Raw genomic sequence first — 17,344 nt, forward strand, 5'->3', positions numbered from 1 at the left:
CGGCATTGTGACTTAAAACAACCTCATGTCTGGAGGATCCACTACTTATTTTTTTTTTAAATATTTATTTGTTTATTTGAAAAGCAGAGTTACAGAGAGACAGAGGCAGAGAGAGAGAGAGGGAGATCTTCCATTCACTGGTTCACTCCCCAAAGGCCACAACAGCTAGAGCTGTGCTGATCCGAAGCCAGGAACCAGGAGCCTTTCCAAGTCTCCCAAGTGGCTGCAGGGTCCCAAAGACTTGGGCCATCCTCTTTGGCTTTCCCAGGCCATATCAGAGAGCCGGATCAGAAGTGGAGTATCCAGGACTGGAACCAGCACCCATATGGGATGCTGGCACTGTAGGCAGCAGTTTTGCCTGCTATGTCACAGAGCCAGCCGCAGGATCCACTACTTTTAACAGTTCCCTAAGGAGAGCTTCCAGGATCCACACAAGGGACATGTCCAAATTATAAGCGTTAATGTACTTCTCAAAGTCCAAAGCATTTCCTGTTCTTCCCAGTCCAGATGTAGCTTTCCAATCAGGTCAATTTTTTTTTATCATAAACAATGTCCCCTAGTAACCCAATTACTTTCTATAATCCAGGACCCAGTTAATGGGGCCATGAGGAACACTTGTGTGTAATGATTTCACTAAATTTACCAGTGTTGCTTCTTTTTTTTTTTTTTTTTTTTTTTTTTTGGACAGGCAGAGTGGACAGTGAGAGAGAGAGAGAGAGAAAGGTCTTTCTTTGCCGTTGGTTCACCCTCCAATGGCCGCTGCGGCCGGCGCGCTGCGGCCAGAGCACAGTGCTGATCCGAAGGCAGGAGCCAGGTGCTTCTCCTGGTCTCCCATGGGGTGCAGGGCCCAAGCACTTGGGCCATCCTCCACTGCACTCCCGGGCCACAGCAGAGAGCTGGACTGGAAGAGGGGCAACCGGGACAGAATCCGGCGCCCCAACTGGGACTAGAACCCGGTGTGCCGGCGCTACAGGTGGAGGATTAGCCTATTGAGCCGCGGCACCGGCCCAGTGTTGCTTCTTATGTTTGTTTATTAGCTGATATTTTTTAACATTTTAATACTTGAATATTCTTCTTTATGAGGAGGTGAAACATTTTCTTCATCTATGTGTTTTATAACAATTTCTTCTTGAAGAATTTTATTTACATTTCACCAATTGTTTAGTGGAGAATTTGGGATTGCTTTCTTGATTTTGCCTATGAGAAACAAATGAATATATTCTCCTTTGTAAAAAAATTTTAAACATTATAGATATTACTCAAGATTCTGTTAACTATCGAGGTCATTTACTTCACTTGAAATTTATGATATGATATATATGAATTCACATCTAAATAAATCCCAATATTGTTAAGCAATTAATTTTGTTCAATTTTTATATATTTATTTGAAAGTCAGAGTTACACAGAGAGAGAGGGAGAGGCAGAGAGAGAGAGAGAGAGAGAGGTCTTGCATTCCCTGGTTCACTCTCCAGGTGGCCACAATGGCCGGAACTGCGCCAATCTAAAGCCAGGAACTGGGTCTCCCACGTAGGTGCAGAGGCCTGAAGACTTGGGCCGTCTTCTATTGCTTTCCCAGACCACAGCAGAGAGCTGGATAGGAAGTGGAGCAGCTGGGACTTGAACCAGCGCCTATTTGGGATGCCTGCACTGTAGGTGGCGGCTTTACTCACTATACCATAGCGCCAGCCTAGCAATTAATTTATTAAACCATATTTTTCCATGCCTCATTTATGTTTGATTAAATTTCTAGGATATAGACAAGGGGCTTACTCATCCTGTTCCTTTAATGAAGCCATATGTTTTTGTGGCACCAACTGTATTTTAATCTGATGGGATTCGTATCCCTTTGGTTTTAAGATTTTTATTTAAATGGATAGGTTTAAATTTAAATGTATAGGTTAGTATGTATATATCTATTCTTTCTTTTCTCATTTATTGCTATAAATAGAGATGCAATTGATTTAGGTTTATTCATTGGTATCTACTTTATTCTAAACTCTTTTGATTAAAATAGCTTTCAATTGATTCTTTCCCAAATCTGAGCTCAGGGTTTTTTCTTGTATACCTTGCTGCAGTTAGAATTATCTAGTTTCATAAGAGTAACATTTTCTTATTTCAACAAGGACAATTATGGTTTTTTTATAGGTAGCGAATATTAAGAAAGAGACTCACATTGTGTGGTACAAGGATGAGAGAGAGATATCAGTGGATGAAAAGCATGACTTTAAGGATGGTATATGTACGCTGCTTATAACAGAGGTAGGTAATTATAAATATGAAATGTGACTTATTAGCTCTACAGCCTACATTCTCCTCCAGAGACTAGATTCTGTATTCTTTTCATGCTCAGGGGATTGGTAGTAGCTTACTTCCAACTGCTACAGGAACACAAAAGCTTTCCTCATCTTGCATTACGCATGGGTTTGTCAGATAGCCAGTCAATGCCAGATGCCATAACTTGCTTTTATGAGCTCCTTTTTTCATATATGAGTAGTTACATGAATCCTTTGTTTGTCATTAAACCTTGTTATAACTTACTCCCTAAACTACAGACATAGTATTCACTTAAGTATAGATTTTTATCTACTTTTTATCTTAAAGAACCAGCTTTTAAATATATGTGCTCATTATTTCTTAATAAATAACAGCAGCCTAAAAGGCCTTAAGCTTCAAATCAATTATAGCTTTAGAGGGTAAAATTATTACAGATAGCCTGTCAAATAATTAAGGGGAGGTGCATTTGTGATCTGTTCATCACTGGCAGTTTCATAAATCAAGAGCCTTTTATATAAGCTACTCTAAGCTGCAATATGGTGTATCTTTCTCCCCCTCAGTTTTCCAAGAAAGATGCTGGGATTTATGAAGTTATCCTGAAAGATGACCGAGGAAAAGATAAGAGCAGATTGAAGCTTGTGGATGAAGGTCAGTCCACCAGCTGCTGGGATCCATTTTCCACGTTCTGTGTACAGGCTAACAGAACAGTGTTTGAGGCTAGGCTGCTTTTTGTCCACAGATTTTGTTGAAATTCCAACAGAGTGAACTACTGTTTTATTCAAAAACACTTACTTTTATGCCTCCTATTTTTCCAGAAGTGTACTTTTGATCCTCAGAGCATTTATAGACCATAGCCCCGAAGGAGTCTGTTTGTAATTTAAATAATCATTTTTGTTCCAACCCTATAAAAATGTCCCAGAATCAAAAACTTCTGTGAGAAGCACGTGGAAACATAGTCCACTCATAAAGGTGGCGAGAGAGATTTCTATATGAAATCTGAAGCCTCACAGGGCAGGAAAGCAATTTCCTTATCTCAGAGACTACTGAGAAGAAATGCATCATGATAATGAGAACCTACATGTGATGCCCACACTTCTAATTTTGTTCAAGAGCAAGGTCTTTTAAAGTACTGCTATCAAACAGCAGGAGTCCGACTTCGATTGCCCTTTTTCTGTTGGTGGAGGTGGAGCTAACTGCTTATGACCAGAAGCCTTCGTAGGCTCAGGAGGACCAGGGACCCTGAGGGTTAATTTCTATGAGCTCATGAGACACACAAGAAAACCTCCTCTATTGTAAACTAAGGTTCCCTGGGGCTTAACAAGAAGAGAATCCAAAGCCAAGAACTTTCCTGGAAATCTCATTTTGGCTCTTTTTCTAGAATGTGAACAGAGTGATAGGTAAAAAGAATTCAAGAGAGAAAATACCAAAATAAGAAGAGATCTTTTTAAACCTGGTAAAAATTGAGTCATTTCTCAAAGAGCAGTTGCTGTCAATTTGTCAACACTGTTACTTGTGTCTAATTACTCTCATCACAAAGGGAATTTCTGAGACTGGCAATTTCAGATTTGACCTTACATTGACTTCTAATGCTGAAATTTTGGCTCTGAACCTCTGCCCACAGCCTTCCAAGAACTGATGTCTGAAGTATGCAAAACAATAGGTAAGTTGACATTTTTTTCACAACAGTGCTTCATTATCCTCCTGCCAGGATGGGCTCACAGCTGCATGAAATATTCTATTTTCTTCTTTCAGCTCTATCTGCCTCAGACCTGAAAATCCAGAGCACAGCTGAGGGCATCCGGCTGTACTCCTTCGTGACTTACTACGTGGACGACTTGAAAGTGAACTGGTCGCACAAGTAAGTAGGCGGGACCCTACACGCTATGTGGAAATGCCTTTTCTACTGGGGGTGGGAAGAGTGGGGGAATAAGTCGTCTGTTCCTCTCAGGTAAGGAAGCTTCTTAATTCTCAGGTCTGACACTGACCAGCACAGGACACTAACAACTGGGCCATTCCCTTACTGTGAGGCTCACTCTTTCCCTCAACACATGCATGGTGAGGCCAGTGATGGCTGTAGCATATTGTTGTGATCTAAAAAGTATCATAATTCATTAAACATCTCTATAGTGTAACATTCATTTGGCTAATTCATGCTATGGTCCAACACAATACTGAAGCAGTGTACACCAGCAGATACTAAATTGCCCACTGTATGAATGAATGATCATTCACCATGATTCTTCCCCCAGAGAAGTACTCAGATTTTTTTTAAGTACTCAGATTGATGTTGTTTATACCCATTGGCATAGTTGAGCATTAGCATGTTTTCTCTCTACCCTCAGAAGGTTCCAGAGATCTCAAGATGATGCTGGAGATAATGTATTTGAACAGAATTGAGCCTAAAGATCTATTCTTATCCCAGGCTACGTTTGTGGAGTTGCAAAGGGGATTCCATTCAGGTTCATGTCTAGGATTCCAAGAGCCAGAATAGTTTCTATGTCAAACCAGTCCACCCCTTTACAATCCTTAGTCTGTCCATAACCTCTGTGCTTCCTTGAAGCATCCTGAGCTGAGGAGAACAGACACCTGGTATGGATAATCTCTTAGAACACAGTCTTTGTCAGTGCACTCTTAGGAGGCAGCAGGCACTCCTTCGGAACTACCAAATGTTCCTAAGAGCGCAACTGAGAAGTTGGTCCTGTGGCATCCTAGGGAGATACAGATAAAATGTTTCTTTCTGTGACACATTCAATGGGCACGGGACAAAAACTGAGCACTTCCCCAAGGTAAGAAGGTAAGAGAACTGAATACAGGACTAGATCCTATGCATTCATTCATATTCACAGCTCTAGGTGGTAGGTCCCCCTCACTTTAGTGATGAAGAAGCTCAGGCTCAAGACAGAGAGTCAGTGTGTGTGTACCCTTCGGTCTCTCTCACTTCTTATAAATCCACCGGTATTCAGTCATGAGTGCTCCACCCTGATGAGTTCATCTATTCCTCCTCACCTCCAAACACCATAGTCAGACTCACATTCTACTTCTTACTACCTCTCAGTGGCCAGAAGGGACAAGCCCTATTCAAACTATATCAAAGGTTGAACCCAGGCAGCCTCACACCAGAGCCCAGCTCACGATGGTAGTACCCACTCCATGTTCAAGTTGCATTAAACATCTATATACAACAGTGCACCAGAGCTGCATCCCCAAAGCAGTCATTTGCATTTTCTTCAAAATGGCTTTACTGTTATATTGGACAGTGTTTTTTTTATTATTATTGTTAATCATTTCCCAAGTTCTAAAAATGAGAAGTCATAGAATTCCAGTGAAGAACACTTAGTTCTTCACTTGTTCTGTTTCTTTCAGAATATATTTTAGGAAAGTAATTATAAATTAAAATGGATCAAATTTGAGGAAATTCCTCTGTGACATCTAGGACATTCTAATGTACCAATATGAAGAATGAGAGGAGTAAAATTAGTTGAATCATGAATCAAAAAAGCTTTGTATCATCCCAGAAAACATTACTTGTTCCAAAAATAAAGACATTGAAAATATGTTTAGAGGAAACTGCTATTAGACTAGCAAGTCATAAACTTCTTACGTTATTTGGTCTAGCCTGCTCCACAAGTTTTGTGTGTTTGTGGACTTATGAATGATTCCAGAATCAAGGATTGTCTTTGCTGTCTATGTGTAGCTATGTGGCGTATAGGACAAAAACCTAGAAGTGGATTTTAGTCTTGACTTTGCTCCTGCTTTCCCTTGTGATCTGTGACAAGTCATTTAATTTTCTGAGTCTTCATATTCTCTTATATAAAATTGGAACAATAAAGCTTATTTTATCTGAAGTGCTTTATAAACATAAGGCATTATTTTGCACATTGGCCAGAGATTAAAGAATTCAAACAGATTATTATAGTAAGGCAAGAAACTATCTTTCTGTCTAACTCTTTAAGACATATCTATTGCTCAGGCTAAACTCTGTGGCATTCTGATGGAGTCCTTTATTTTAATGACATTTTAATCTTTAATTTTTTTTCAGGCAAAGAAATACTCTTTAAAGAAGGTAGTGGTATAAAAATATTAAATATTTGAAATTTTTTGTTGGAAAATTTTATTTTTTAAGGTACATGTTGATTATTGCAACTACAAAGGTAACATACTTTTAGAAATCACATTTATAATCCTATACTACAGATTAGAAAGAATCCATGATGTGGTATCATTCATAACTCCACTAGCCATAAGTATGGACATTGAGGGTGCCACTTTCCAGTCTGTTCTCTAGAAATCATTGTTACTGTAAGGGTGCTGTATGTTGTTTTTTTCTTACCACATCACATTTTTACAAACTCTTCATAAAGTTTCTTTTAACATTATTGAGCATATATTCTCTTGCTTCATCTATAAGAGTTATCACTCTTTCATTATCTTGTACAGAATACAATGCATGGGTCTATTCATGACCCTACTGTAGAATACTAAGAAATTCACATCTAGGGATGGAGAACATGTCTCATTCATTTTGGCAGAAATTCTACTTTTCATTCACTTTCAGCTCTACTACCAAGTTCATATTTACATATTTGAAATAGCTTTATAACAACACATGTCAATAGATTTCAGGCATAGGTGAGCCTCCACGTGTGTTTTTAACTAGTTTATAGAATCTGACTTATAGCCATAGATCATCTACATGAAATATGCAATAAAATCATATATAGTTTGGTCTCTTAGCTATAGGGATTCCCTTATTCCTATAAATAAATCTAAGCAAAAACAAATAATTAGTACCACTGGTAAGTCTAAGTGTTGCAATCTCCCCTGCCCAACTGTATTGGAAATTAAATAAATGTTCAGATTGTTAGATCTAGGGCCTTGAAATCTAACTTCTGTGCTTTAGGACTTGCAACATGCATGAAGCAGAAGAATGACAGATGTAACTGTCATGTTTTTTGAAATCCTCTAAGCCATGAAGTTAAAACTTACAATAAGAGACAAAGTAGAGATCAACTAGAGATGCAAGCAAATAGTAATGATGGGGTTTTTTGGTTTGTTTTAACAGTGGGACTGGTATTAAGTACTCAGACAGAGTTAAGAGTGGGGTCACCGGTGAACAGATCTGGCTACAAATCAATGAGCCCACTCCTAATGACAAAGGGAAATATATAATGGAACTCTTTGATGGCAAAACTGGACACCAAAAGACAGTGGATCTTTCTGGACAAGGTAAATGGATATTCTACAGGATTGGATTTACCATAGTGGGGTGGGACTTTTAAAAAGAATAAAATGATGATGTCAAAAGAACAAAATTCCAACAAATTAAAGATCTAATTGGTGTTATTAGTGATTTATGAATCAGGTAGCGTCTCATCTATGAGGTAGACAGGTGCTCTGCCAGGTATGGTGGAACAGTGGGTTTTTGTAAGGAAGTTTGAACAGGAGCAAGGAAACAGGATAGTACAAAACACAGATTGGCATCAGGTTACTCTCCTTACAGTGTTAAAGCAGAGAGGGGTCCCTTATGCTGGCTCAGGTTGACTGGACCCCTTCTGATTGGTTGCTGTGAATCTCCCATTTCAAAATTTCATTATACAGCACCCAGCACAAGTGACTCTATTCTGATTTAGTCTGGTCTGGTGGGCATAGTGCAGGAGCTTAGTCTAAAACAATGACCTCCCATGAATTTTACCTAGCAGTAATTTTAATAAAGCAGTTTTAATTATCTGTGATGGTAGCAGCAGTAAGTCCGTGGGTAGAGAATTGGTGAAAAGTGAGGTGGAGACAGTGAACTTGGAGAGAAAGCACTGCTGTCTCAGAAAGATGTTTGCAAAGAAAGGCAGGTTGATTCAGTCACTTCCACCAAAACAAACTCTGAAAAAGATCATTTCATGGTTATTGAAATCTGTGCACATTCAGAATCCAACAAACCAGCTGTGTTGGAAGGACTGAAAATGTGAATGGAGAAGAATTGACATATCCAAGTTTTGAAGAATGGAAGGTCTGAGACCCAGGGCAGAGGTGAAGGCACTGACTTTGGGAAGGAGGAAGGAGAACTCTTCTTCCAAAACTAGAGGAAATGAGTGTGAATTACAAAGACAAGTCTTGAGGAGAATATAAGGAAGTTGAAGAGACTGGGTCCCGATGGCTTCAGATTTTCTTGGCATCCGCTGAGACAATGGTGACAGTAGGGAAGAGGAGAAAGTAGTGAGCGATGCGTACCAAAGGTCTCCAAAGGGACAGACATTTGATGCAGTGGTTAAGACACTAAGACACTGCTTGTCACACCAGCATCCAGTATCAGAATGCCTGGGTTCGAGTCCTGACGCTGCTTCTGAGGCCAGCTTCCTGATAGTGCTTACCCTGGATGGCAGCAGTGATGGCTCAAGTATTGGGTTCCTGGCAGCTCCATGGATGACCTAGGTTGAGTTCCAGGATCCTTGCTTCAGCCTAGTCTATCTCTATCTGTTGTGGGTATTTGGGGAGTAAATTAGTGGAAGAAAGATCTCCCTCTGTCTTTCTGCCTCTCTCTCTCTCTCCCTCTGTCTCTCTTGCCTTTCAAATAAAAATGATTAAAAAAGAAGAAGAAGAAATAAAGGAATTTCAAAAGAGCAAAGATCAAAGGTGATGCACAATTATCAATTAAAATTTTAAAATTAAAAGGTTAAAAGATGAACAATTACAAATAAAAATTTAAAATACATGTCTGCCTGCCCTGGCACTATACTCTTTATCCTATTCTTTCCTATAGAAATAAAAAAATAGTCTATATTAAAGTAACTAAAGGAGGCTGTGGACTGACCTTTTCCTCCACTTCTTCTTATATTAAAATGCATCTAAATACTCAGCAATTCTTGGTTGTTGTTTTTTTTTTTCATATTCTGAGTAAAGAGAGCAGACTTTCAACCCTGAGTCCTTTTAGGGGCTGAGTCCCCTCATCCTCACTTCACCCACCCACTGCAGCTGCGGAGATTCACTGAAAGATTTGCAGTAAGAGGGGCACCTGCTCACAAGGAAGCTGCGCTTTCTGGACCACACCTCGGGTCTGTTAGAAAAGCACAGTGATGGGGATTTTTTTTCCCATACTGCGTCTGCCCATCTGAAACACAATAAATAGAAATGGAAGCAATAAGTAGGTGGATAAGCTTAAAGCTTTGCAAAAGCTCATTTTCTTAGATTTATTTATGTATTTATTTGAATGCCAGAATGATAGAGAGTGGGAGAAAGGCAGAGAGAGAGAGATCTTCCATCAGCTGGTTCACTCCCCAAATGGCTGCAATAGCTGGGACTGGGTCAAACTGAAGCCAGGAGCTAGGAATTCCATCCTGGTCTGCCACATAGGTGGCAGAAGCCCAGACTCCAGGCCACCTTCCATGCCTTCCCAGGTGCATTGGCAGAGAGCTGGATGGGAGCGGAGCAGCAGGGACTCAAAGCAGCACTCCAATCTGGAATGCTGGTGTTGCAAGCCAGGGCTTAACTTGCTGCACCACAATGCTGGCTCCTAAAAATTTACTTTCTGGCCCACCAAAGTTTTTTTTTGTTTTGTTTTGTTTTGTTTTTTTTTTTTTTTTTTTAACGACCAGACTCTTGAATCCCCCTTAAAAAAAAGCTATAGGTTGTCTTAGCATTGCCACTGCCACCAGACAAGGTCAGCTGTGCCACTCTCCTCCTCAGTGTGGTATGTAGACAAGGAAGAGCCCTGAACTCTAACCTAGGTTAGCCCAGCTTGTCTCCCCTTTACTTTACAGAGAAGGAAAAATAAGGACCAGCGACTTTCGGCTGGTCTTTATACTGATTCTTTTTCCCTTCTGGAAGATGAGGGAGGTAAACTAGTGTTATCCAAGGATTCTCTAGACTTCAAATGTTATGGTTCATAGACCACAGAGGAGCTTAAAGGTGGAGTGAGAGGGATTTCAACTGAAGCTGCTGCTTTAACTGAAGTCTTCAAAGTAGCTTACTCTGTAGGCTCGGGAGGGGTGTGTGTGATGATTTTAGAACGATGCAGTTCTCATTTCCTTGTCTCACTTGCCTTTCATCTCATTTCTATCATAGCATAAGAGGCATTGCTTCTGGCAATCTTGGTACATGCTATGATTTCAGGGACTCTCTGTGCTCTTTTGCCTGAAGAGTTAGACCAGACAACATAACACAAAAACATTTAACTGTCTAGCAAAGAGGCTATGGTGTCAGGGACAACTTAATAAGAGAAAGCTTTACTGATGCTTAGGATGCTTCTTAGGCAATAAGCATTCAATTTTATTTGAAATAGACTTTTATTCCCATTTTTTCTTGGGTATAGCTCATCACTGCCTCTCTGCTCCAAGGGTTGAAGGTCTCTTGCTGAGTTGAAAGCTTCTAAAATCTCCTATTTCATATTTTCTGCCTAGAAAGTCTTTGCTTGTCTTGTTAAGTACTTTAAGCTGTAGCATGAATACACAGGCACAGGCTTATTCATAGTCAGCTTAGCTGTATCTGTACTGGTCACAAGGACCTCGCATTGCGAATTCTAATCAGCCCCTGTGTGTCATCAGTTCTGGGGAAGAAAATTCTAACATTTCTTTTTTTCTCTTAAAGCATATGATGAAGCCTTTGCTGAATTCCAGAGGTTAAAGTAAGTCCCTTTTCCTAACGAATGCCACTTCCCTGTGCGAAGTGCTCTGAAACTCCTTAAGTCCCCAGCCCAGCTGAGTTCTAGAAAGAATGCTTTGTTTCAGCAAGTGCTTAGTCAAAGCAGGGCTTCCTGCTGTTACCCCAGCAGCAAAATGCTTCTGAGTGCAGTCAAGGTTAAGCCACTCTGAAGTAACACTAAAACAAAATTCTTCTTTGTGTGTGTGTTTGTTCGTTTCTCTCAACCACAGACAAGCTGCCATTGCTGAGAAAAGTAAGTAAACCACCTTCATGTTTACTCCTGGTGTAGATTCAAAATATAATTTTATTTTGCCACTGTGATTACAGGTGGAGGAGAAAAAGTGGGTTTTGTTTTTTTTTCCTTTTTCGGAAAATCTTGGTGTTCTACATATGTTTTCATTTTAGTCTTTGGAGTAAAATGTCTATAAAAAGAAAGTCGCAGGTTACATCATAAAGAATGTCACCCAGTTCTAGACTTGAGCTCCTAGCCAGACAGACATCTTAAGAAATCTTTTGGCTGCAATTCACATAAAAAATAGGTTGTTAGTCACTTGCAGGCATAGTCTGTCAGAAAAATTTATGTACATTAAAGAGAAGAAGCATTGTAAATTTGACATGGGGTAAATCACTGACACTTATCCCCAAAAAGTACTGAGCATTTTCCTGAGATCCTGTAAGATAAAAGATGCTGACTAAAGTCTTCCTTAAGTCACTGAACTAGACACAGTCCACGTGAACAGACTAGGCCATGAACCCAGACGTTTCTGTCAACTGTTTCATACACAGATGTTTTAGATAGCTCTAATGGTCTCACAGAATCCCTCATACTGCTGCAGTTTCTTTCTCAATGTGGGAAACAGAATTTTAAAGGTGTTAAAACTGTCGAGTCGACCCCAAGTTGGAATTTGAGGGGACCAAGGTGAAGACTGAGAAGGGAAATCATCCTTCACTTCCCAGTGGCCCCAGATCCTTCTTGCTGGAACTTGGAACTTTTTGCTTGCCCTGTTGCCTTCCCCATCCCAATCCTCTTCTCTCCTCCTCTTTTTTCTAGCTCAGGCCCTGCACTTGTGAGGCTGTAGCTAGTAGTAAAAAGGCATATGCTACCCCTGGGGCTTGGAAGCTTGATCAGTAGGGTGTCAGAGCAAGAGGGGACATTTCTTATCTGCTATTAAATATGTCCCTCCCACCCCTGGATACACCAGGAAAAGTCCATGTCCACATACAGTCTTCCTCAATTCTTGAACTTTTTTGTGGGCAAGGAGCCTGATCCTCCAGTTCATGAACTCTAGCCCTGGAAGAAACCTTAGTTTTTCCATCTCTCTGTTTCCACACTCTTGTAAGCCATGAAACACGTATTTCAATAAAGTCTTCCCTACAGCCAAAGCTGACTTACTTCTAATTGAACTTGGGATGGGTCTACCTTCTATACCTCCTCCTCACAGGCCCCCTGGAGGAATCTCACTGATGCCATGGAGCAGAGTCTGCAAATTTAATACCTACAGGTCGCATTAATATAACACCTACCCCTCAACACCATTCTACAGATTAGGAAACGGAGGCCCGTGCAGTGAAGTGACTGGGTTCACATCATGCAGCAAGTCACACAAGGAAACATCTGGTGGGCCAGGCTTACAGCTGGTGTGCTGGGATCAGCAGCAAAGTACTATCAAGTTTCACTCAAAGCTTTAGAATGACTTACTAGAAAAGGGGATTGTAGAAATGAGGACAAAGAGTCAAGAAATAATTGAAGGAGGTCTAAAAATGAAAGCATGACAGCCACCAGGTATGTTGCCGGAGAAGACGCCATTGAGTGTGTTTCAGGAAGGCTCACTTCCCAGAGATCAGGGCAGTCACACCAGAGGATGTGGCCCCAGCCCTGAATTTCAGCGCCTCATCAGCCCACACAGCACCAACAAGACTACCAGGAGACAAAAAAAAAAAAAAAAAAAAAAAAAAAGAAGCACTCTAGGGAAGGCCTCAAAGGCCACTTGGGCACAAGCATCCAGATCTCCCTTGTGTAAAGCCCTCCCTGAAGTACAGGAGGGTACTGTACTGGTCGGCCAGAAAAGTGAGAACATATGTTTGCTTAAAAATCTGTACACAGGTGTTCAGAGGAGCTTTACTCATGATAGTTCCAAGCTGAAAACAGCCACGTGACCCTTATGGACAAATGTGAGAGTACTTCACAAGGTTCACAGAAAATGAAATTAAAAGAGAATGCACATTTTCCTTGAACCTTTTGAAGTACCCTCCTGTACTTTAGGGAAACCCACACAGTGTCCACACCAGGCTTCAAGGTTCTCCATAGAGATCCGTTCTGCCTCCTCAAGCTTAGCCCCACAAGGCAACACAAAGGCCAGGGCTGACAATAGCCATGCAAGTTCCACAGCGATCCTTGATATGAACAAAATGACCTCAAGCTGGTATTTTAGGTAGAGATTTAGGCACTTGCCTGCACACAGTGTGTGTGAGTGGAGAAGGATTAGAACCCAGAACCACTAGATCATCTTCTTGTTTTGCACATTGAACACAGGATGAGATAATGTCAGGAGAGGGAGGTCATATTGGAAAATCTGTGCCCTGGGGTGGTTTTGTGAGCATGCTCTCTGGTCCTCATCATTGCAGTGAATAACGAGGAATGCCTCTGCTTGCAGATCGTGCCCGGGTGCTGGGCGGTCTCCCTGACGTGGTCACCATCCAGGAGGGCAAGGTGAGTGGGAGCATTCCTGTCCCTGCTTCCACCCCAGAAGCAGGTCACAGCACCCCGGACTTCCTTCTTTGCAGATACCACTTTCAGATACTTACCATACTACCTCATCTTATTCTGTGGCTGCTTATCCTTAATCAGAAAGGCCTAATGCAAGTTTAAAAATGCAGTGGGTTTTCCAATTTTAATCTCTTGTAGGCCAAGTATCAGGATAAAAGTTTGTCTTGCATGGAAATATATAGGCCACTTAGTATGTTCCCAGTGTCACCCTTTAAATCCACAGGAAACCAAGTGTTCAATCCTCACTCTATGACAGATGCTATTAAACAACCTCTAACATGCCATAGGAAATGGATGGTCCCAGCAGACAGCTCATCTTTGAAGGAAGCAGCTGCTGTGTGCATTTCTGTAGGCTCTGTCTCTCTACCGAAAATGGATTTCTTTCCATTTGCTTTCAAACTGGTATTTCCTGGCTCCACAATAACCTCAACAAGAGGGAATGAACACAATTGCTATCCTAGATTAACTTTCTTCATCCTTGTGTTTCATTAAAACAACCTTGATATACCAGTCTGAGGGGTGGAGATATTTGCAGGGGAACAAAATCTTTTTCCAATTCAGAGCAGTGAAGACAAACAGCAGGTAGACAGAGCACAGGTAACAAAGCAAAGGCCATGGAAGAGCTTTAGTGACAGGTAGGTTTCATCCAACTGCATTTTTTGTTGATTTTAAGCTCAGCTGTGGCAGGATTGCTTTTGTTCTCAAGCTTTCTTTTCTATTTTCTTCATCCTGTGAGGCTAAAAATATCCAGCTTACTGGATTGTAGTGAGAATTAAGAGAGACAATGTACATGAAAGCACTTTTAATCAAAACTTAAACCTAAAGGATGGATAAGAGTTTATCATGATGCTTAAGGCGTTTGGGAGTGTTTGTTTGATTTTGTTAAAAGTTTGAACCCCTAGTAATCACAGTTGCTAAAATTATATACCTGGTATGCTTGGATAAGTTTAATGACAGCAATTTGACTCGTATTTTCTTGCTGAAATGTACTGGTAGAATAAATCAATAAGAAATACTAGTTAAGGGTAGGAGGAAAACAGATTTCTTAATCCACCCAATTTTAAATGATACTCTTACAGAAAAGGTGACAAGTGATCATAAAAGACCCTTAGAAGGATATCCTTTTCCTGTGAATGTACTGAGTCCTGGTTCTTTCCTTGCGTGCCCCAGATTTCAATAAGCAACAAATACAAGAACAGAATTAAAAATGTGAAGTAAAATCAACATCATAAGCCATCAGGGAAATGAAAATTAAAACCACAGGAAATATCATGACACACCTTTCAGAATTGCTAAAATAAATATAGTACACAGCAACAAAGATTTTAAAAATGCTAGTGAAGGTGTGGAAACACTGAGTCACTTATATATTGCTGGTGAGAATGTAAACCAAAATTACACAGCCACTCAGAAAAACAGTTTAGCAATTTCTGGGAAAAAAAAATGAAACATTCATTTACCACACAACCCAATAATTGTGGCCCTGGTATCCCAGAAAAATGAGAACATATGTTTGCTTAAAAATCTGTATACAAATGTTCATATGAGCTTTATTCATAATAGTTACAAACTGAAAACAGCCCACATGACCCTTAGGGACACATGCAAGAGTACTTCAAAAGGTTTGTGGAAAGTAGGATTAAAAGCGAATGCACATTTTTTCTGAACCCTTTGAAGTACCCTCCTGTACACCATGGCTCACTATTCCGCAGTAGTGGATACATGCAACTACTTGGATGAATCTGGGAGGAATTAAGCCCAATGGAAAAGAAAATCCTGAAAGGTTATATGCTGTATGATTGCTTCTGAAGTGACAAAATTCTAGAAACAAAATACAGTAATGGCTGCCAAGGATTAGGAAAAGGGTTGGGAATTTGGAGGGAGGGATTGTTGTGGTTGTGAAAGGGCAACAAAAAGTTCCTTGTGGAGATGGAAATATTCTGTCCCTTGACTGTGGTGGTGGACACACATGCCTATCCAGGTGATAAAATTGAATAGAATGAAGCACACACAAACCCAAATGAGTCTAAGTCAAATGGGGGACAGCCAAATAAAACCAGTGGATTGTATCAATTTCAATGTACACGTTGTGATATTGTTTAGTAGTTTTATGAAATGTTCCATTGCAAGAAACTAGGTAGGAGTATACAGGATGGTTCTATTATTTCTTCCAACTGCATGTGAATCTACAGTTATCTATTTTTTTTTTAATTGAAAAAGACAAAAGGAAAACTGTAGCTTTAGCACTGATCTTTTGGAATAGGAGAGTTCCAGCACAGATGGGCATGTTACTTAGGAGTGCATTTTGGTAGAGCAACTGCGACAGATTGGACGGCCTTTGGGGAGAGAAGTAAAATGGAGAGGGATGGAATTTGAAAATGAGTTACATTATCTGAAACAGCTGTTCAGACGCCACTGCTGGGTTTTGTGATGCAAGTGAAAGGCAAAAGTGAGCAGACAGTGAGATTTCTCTACTAAGACAGAGCTCAAAATGCCACATTAGAGCAAAAGGCATGTGTTTGTGCGAGAAAGTGGAAATGGGAAATGGAGCAAACCCCCTTGTGTATCTTTGATGATAAGCATTCCAGAACCTAGAAAGTGCTTGCCCTAACTAGGCCTGCCCAGAGGTGATTCCCCCGGGGGCATACACGTAACTCCTTTAAACTATGCTCTGGGAGATTTGTATTTATCCTCCATCTGGTCACGCTAAACCACCAGCCAGCAGGTATCTTGGAGCTGGATCATGTCTGACATATATCCTTTTCTTCCATAAAACCTGCCTTGCAGGCCCTTAACCTCACTTGCACTGTGTGGGGCGACCCAACCCCAGAGGTCTCCTGGCTGAAGAACGAGAAGCTGCTGGCCTCAGACGAGCACTGCAACCTCAGGTTCGAGGCCGGGAAGATCGCCTACTTCACCATCAATGGTGTGAGCACCGCCGACTCGGGCAAGTACGGGCTGGTTGTGAAGAACAAGTATGGGACGGAGACCAGCGACTTCACGGTCAGCGTGTTCATCCCGGAGGAGGAGGCCAGGAAGGCCCTATCGGAGTCGCAGAAGTCCAAGTGACCGAAGACTGGGCGGAGGGGTGCGAGGAGAGCCAAGACCGGCTGAGCCAACTTGCACTGCTTGTATGTGAATGGTTTAGGTTAAGGATAAGGAATGCTTTGCGCTTCCTCCTCCCTGTTGTGTGCTGGGTTAGGGATAGGATTGTCAAATCTTTCATTCATATGTTTTTTAAAAGTGCCAACTAACAACACTTTAAAGGTTTTTCTTTATAAACAAATTATATGTTAAGGAAATAGCATTAGTAGCACAAACATTAGGAAATGGTTTTAAGGAAAAGTCCAGAATAAAATTGGAGGGATATTGAATGATGGTCGGAGAGCAGAAGAAGGTGTTGTGCAGAGTCTGGAGTGGATGAGGATTTGGTGGTAAATTCTCATGGTTGGCAGCCATGCTCGAACATCCCATCAAAGAGACATGCTGCTGAGGCCATGGGTGTGGTCCAGGTGTTGTTGCCATGGTGATGTGCAGCCTTGTGACTTGGAGCCTCCTCCGTATGAATAAATGGTTCTCACACCTTTCCAGTGCCTCATCTGTGTCTCTGATTCTCACCTGGGTAGCCTCTGCTGCATCTGCGGTGACAGTCCCACCATACAGCATAGCGGC

The 17,344-nt window shown here is 41.0% G+C and overlaps 1 protein-coding gene across 3 annotated transcripts in view; it reads left to right on the forward strand.

The window, feature by feature from the left end:
• MYOM1 (myomesin 1) overlaps window positions 1-17,260 on the forward strand; it is a 156,894-nt gene extending 139,634 nt beyond the window's left edge. For all 3 annotated transcript variants that reach the window (XM_062201414.1, XM_062201415.1, XM_062201413.1), the window contains 9 exons: window positions 2,149-2,262; window positions 2,838-2,925; window positions 3,899-3,937; window positions 4,030-4,135; window positions 7,340-7,503; window positions 10,852-10,888; window positions 11,136-11,158; window positions 13,560-13,615; window positions 16,460-17,260. In XM_062201414.1, the coding sequence (XP_062057398.1) occupies window positions 2,149-2,262; window positions 2,838-2,925; window positions 3,899-3,937; window positions 4,030-4,135; window positions 7,340-7,503; window positions 10,852-10,888; window positions 11,136-11,158; window positions 13,560-13,615; window positions 16,460-16,741 (909 nt within the window). In that variant the 3' untranslated portion in view covers window positions 16,742-17,260. The remainder of the gene's footprint in view (window positions 1-2,148; window positions 2,263-2,837; window positions 2,926-3,898; window positions 3,938-4,029; window positions 4,136-7,339; window positions 7,504-10,851; window positions 10,889-11,135; window positions 11,159-13,559; window positions 13,616-16,459) is intronic.
• Window positions 17,261-17,344: the final 84 nt, after the last annotated feature.

The sequence above is a fragment of the Lepus europaeus genome, chromosome 9 (genome assembly GCF_033115175.1).
Source record: "Lepus europaeus isolate LE1 chromosome 9, mLepTim1.pri, whole genome shotgun sequence".
Lineage (NCBI taxonomy): Eukaryota > Metazoa > Chordata > Mammalia > Lagomorpha > Leporidae > Lepus > Lepus europaeus.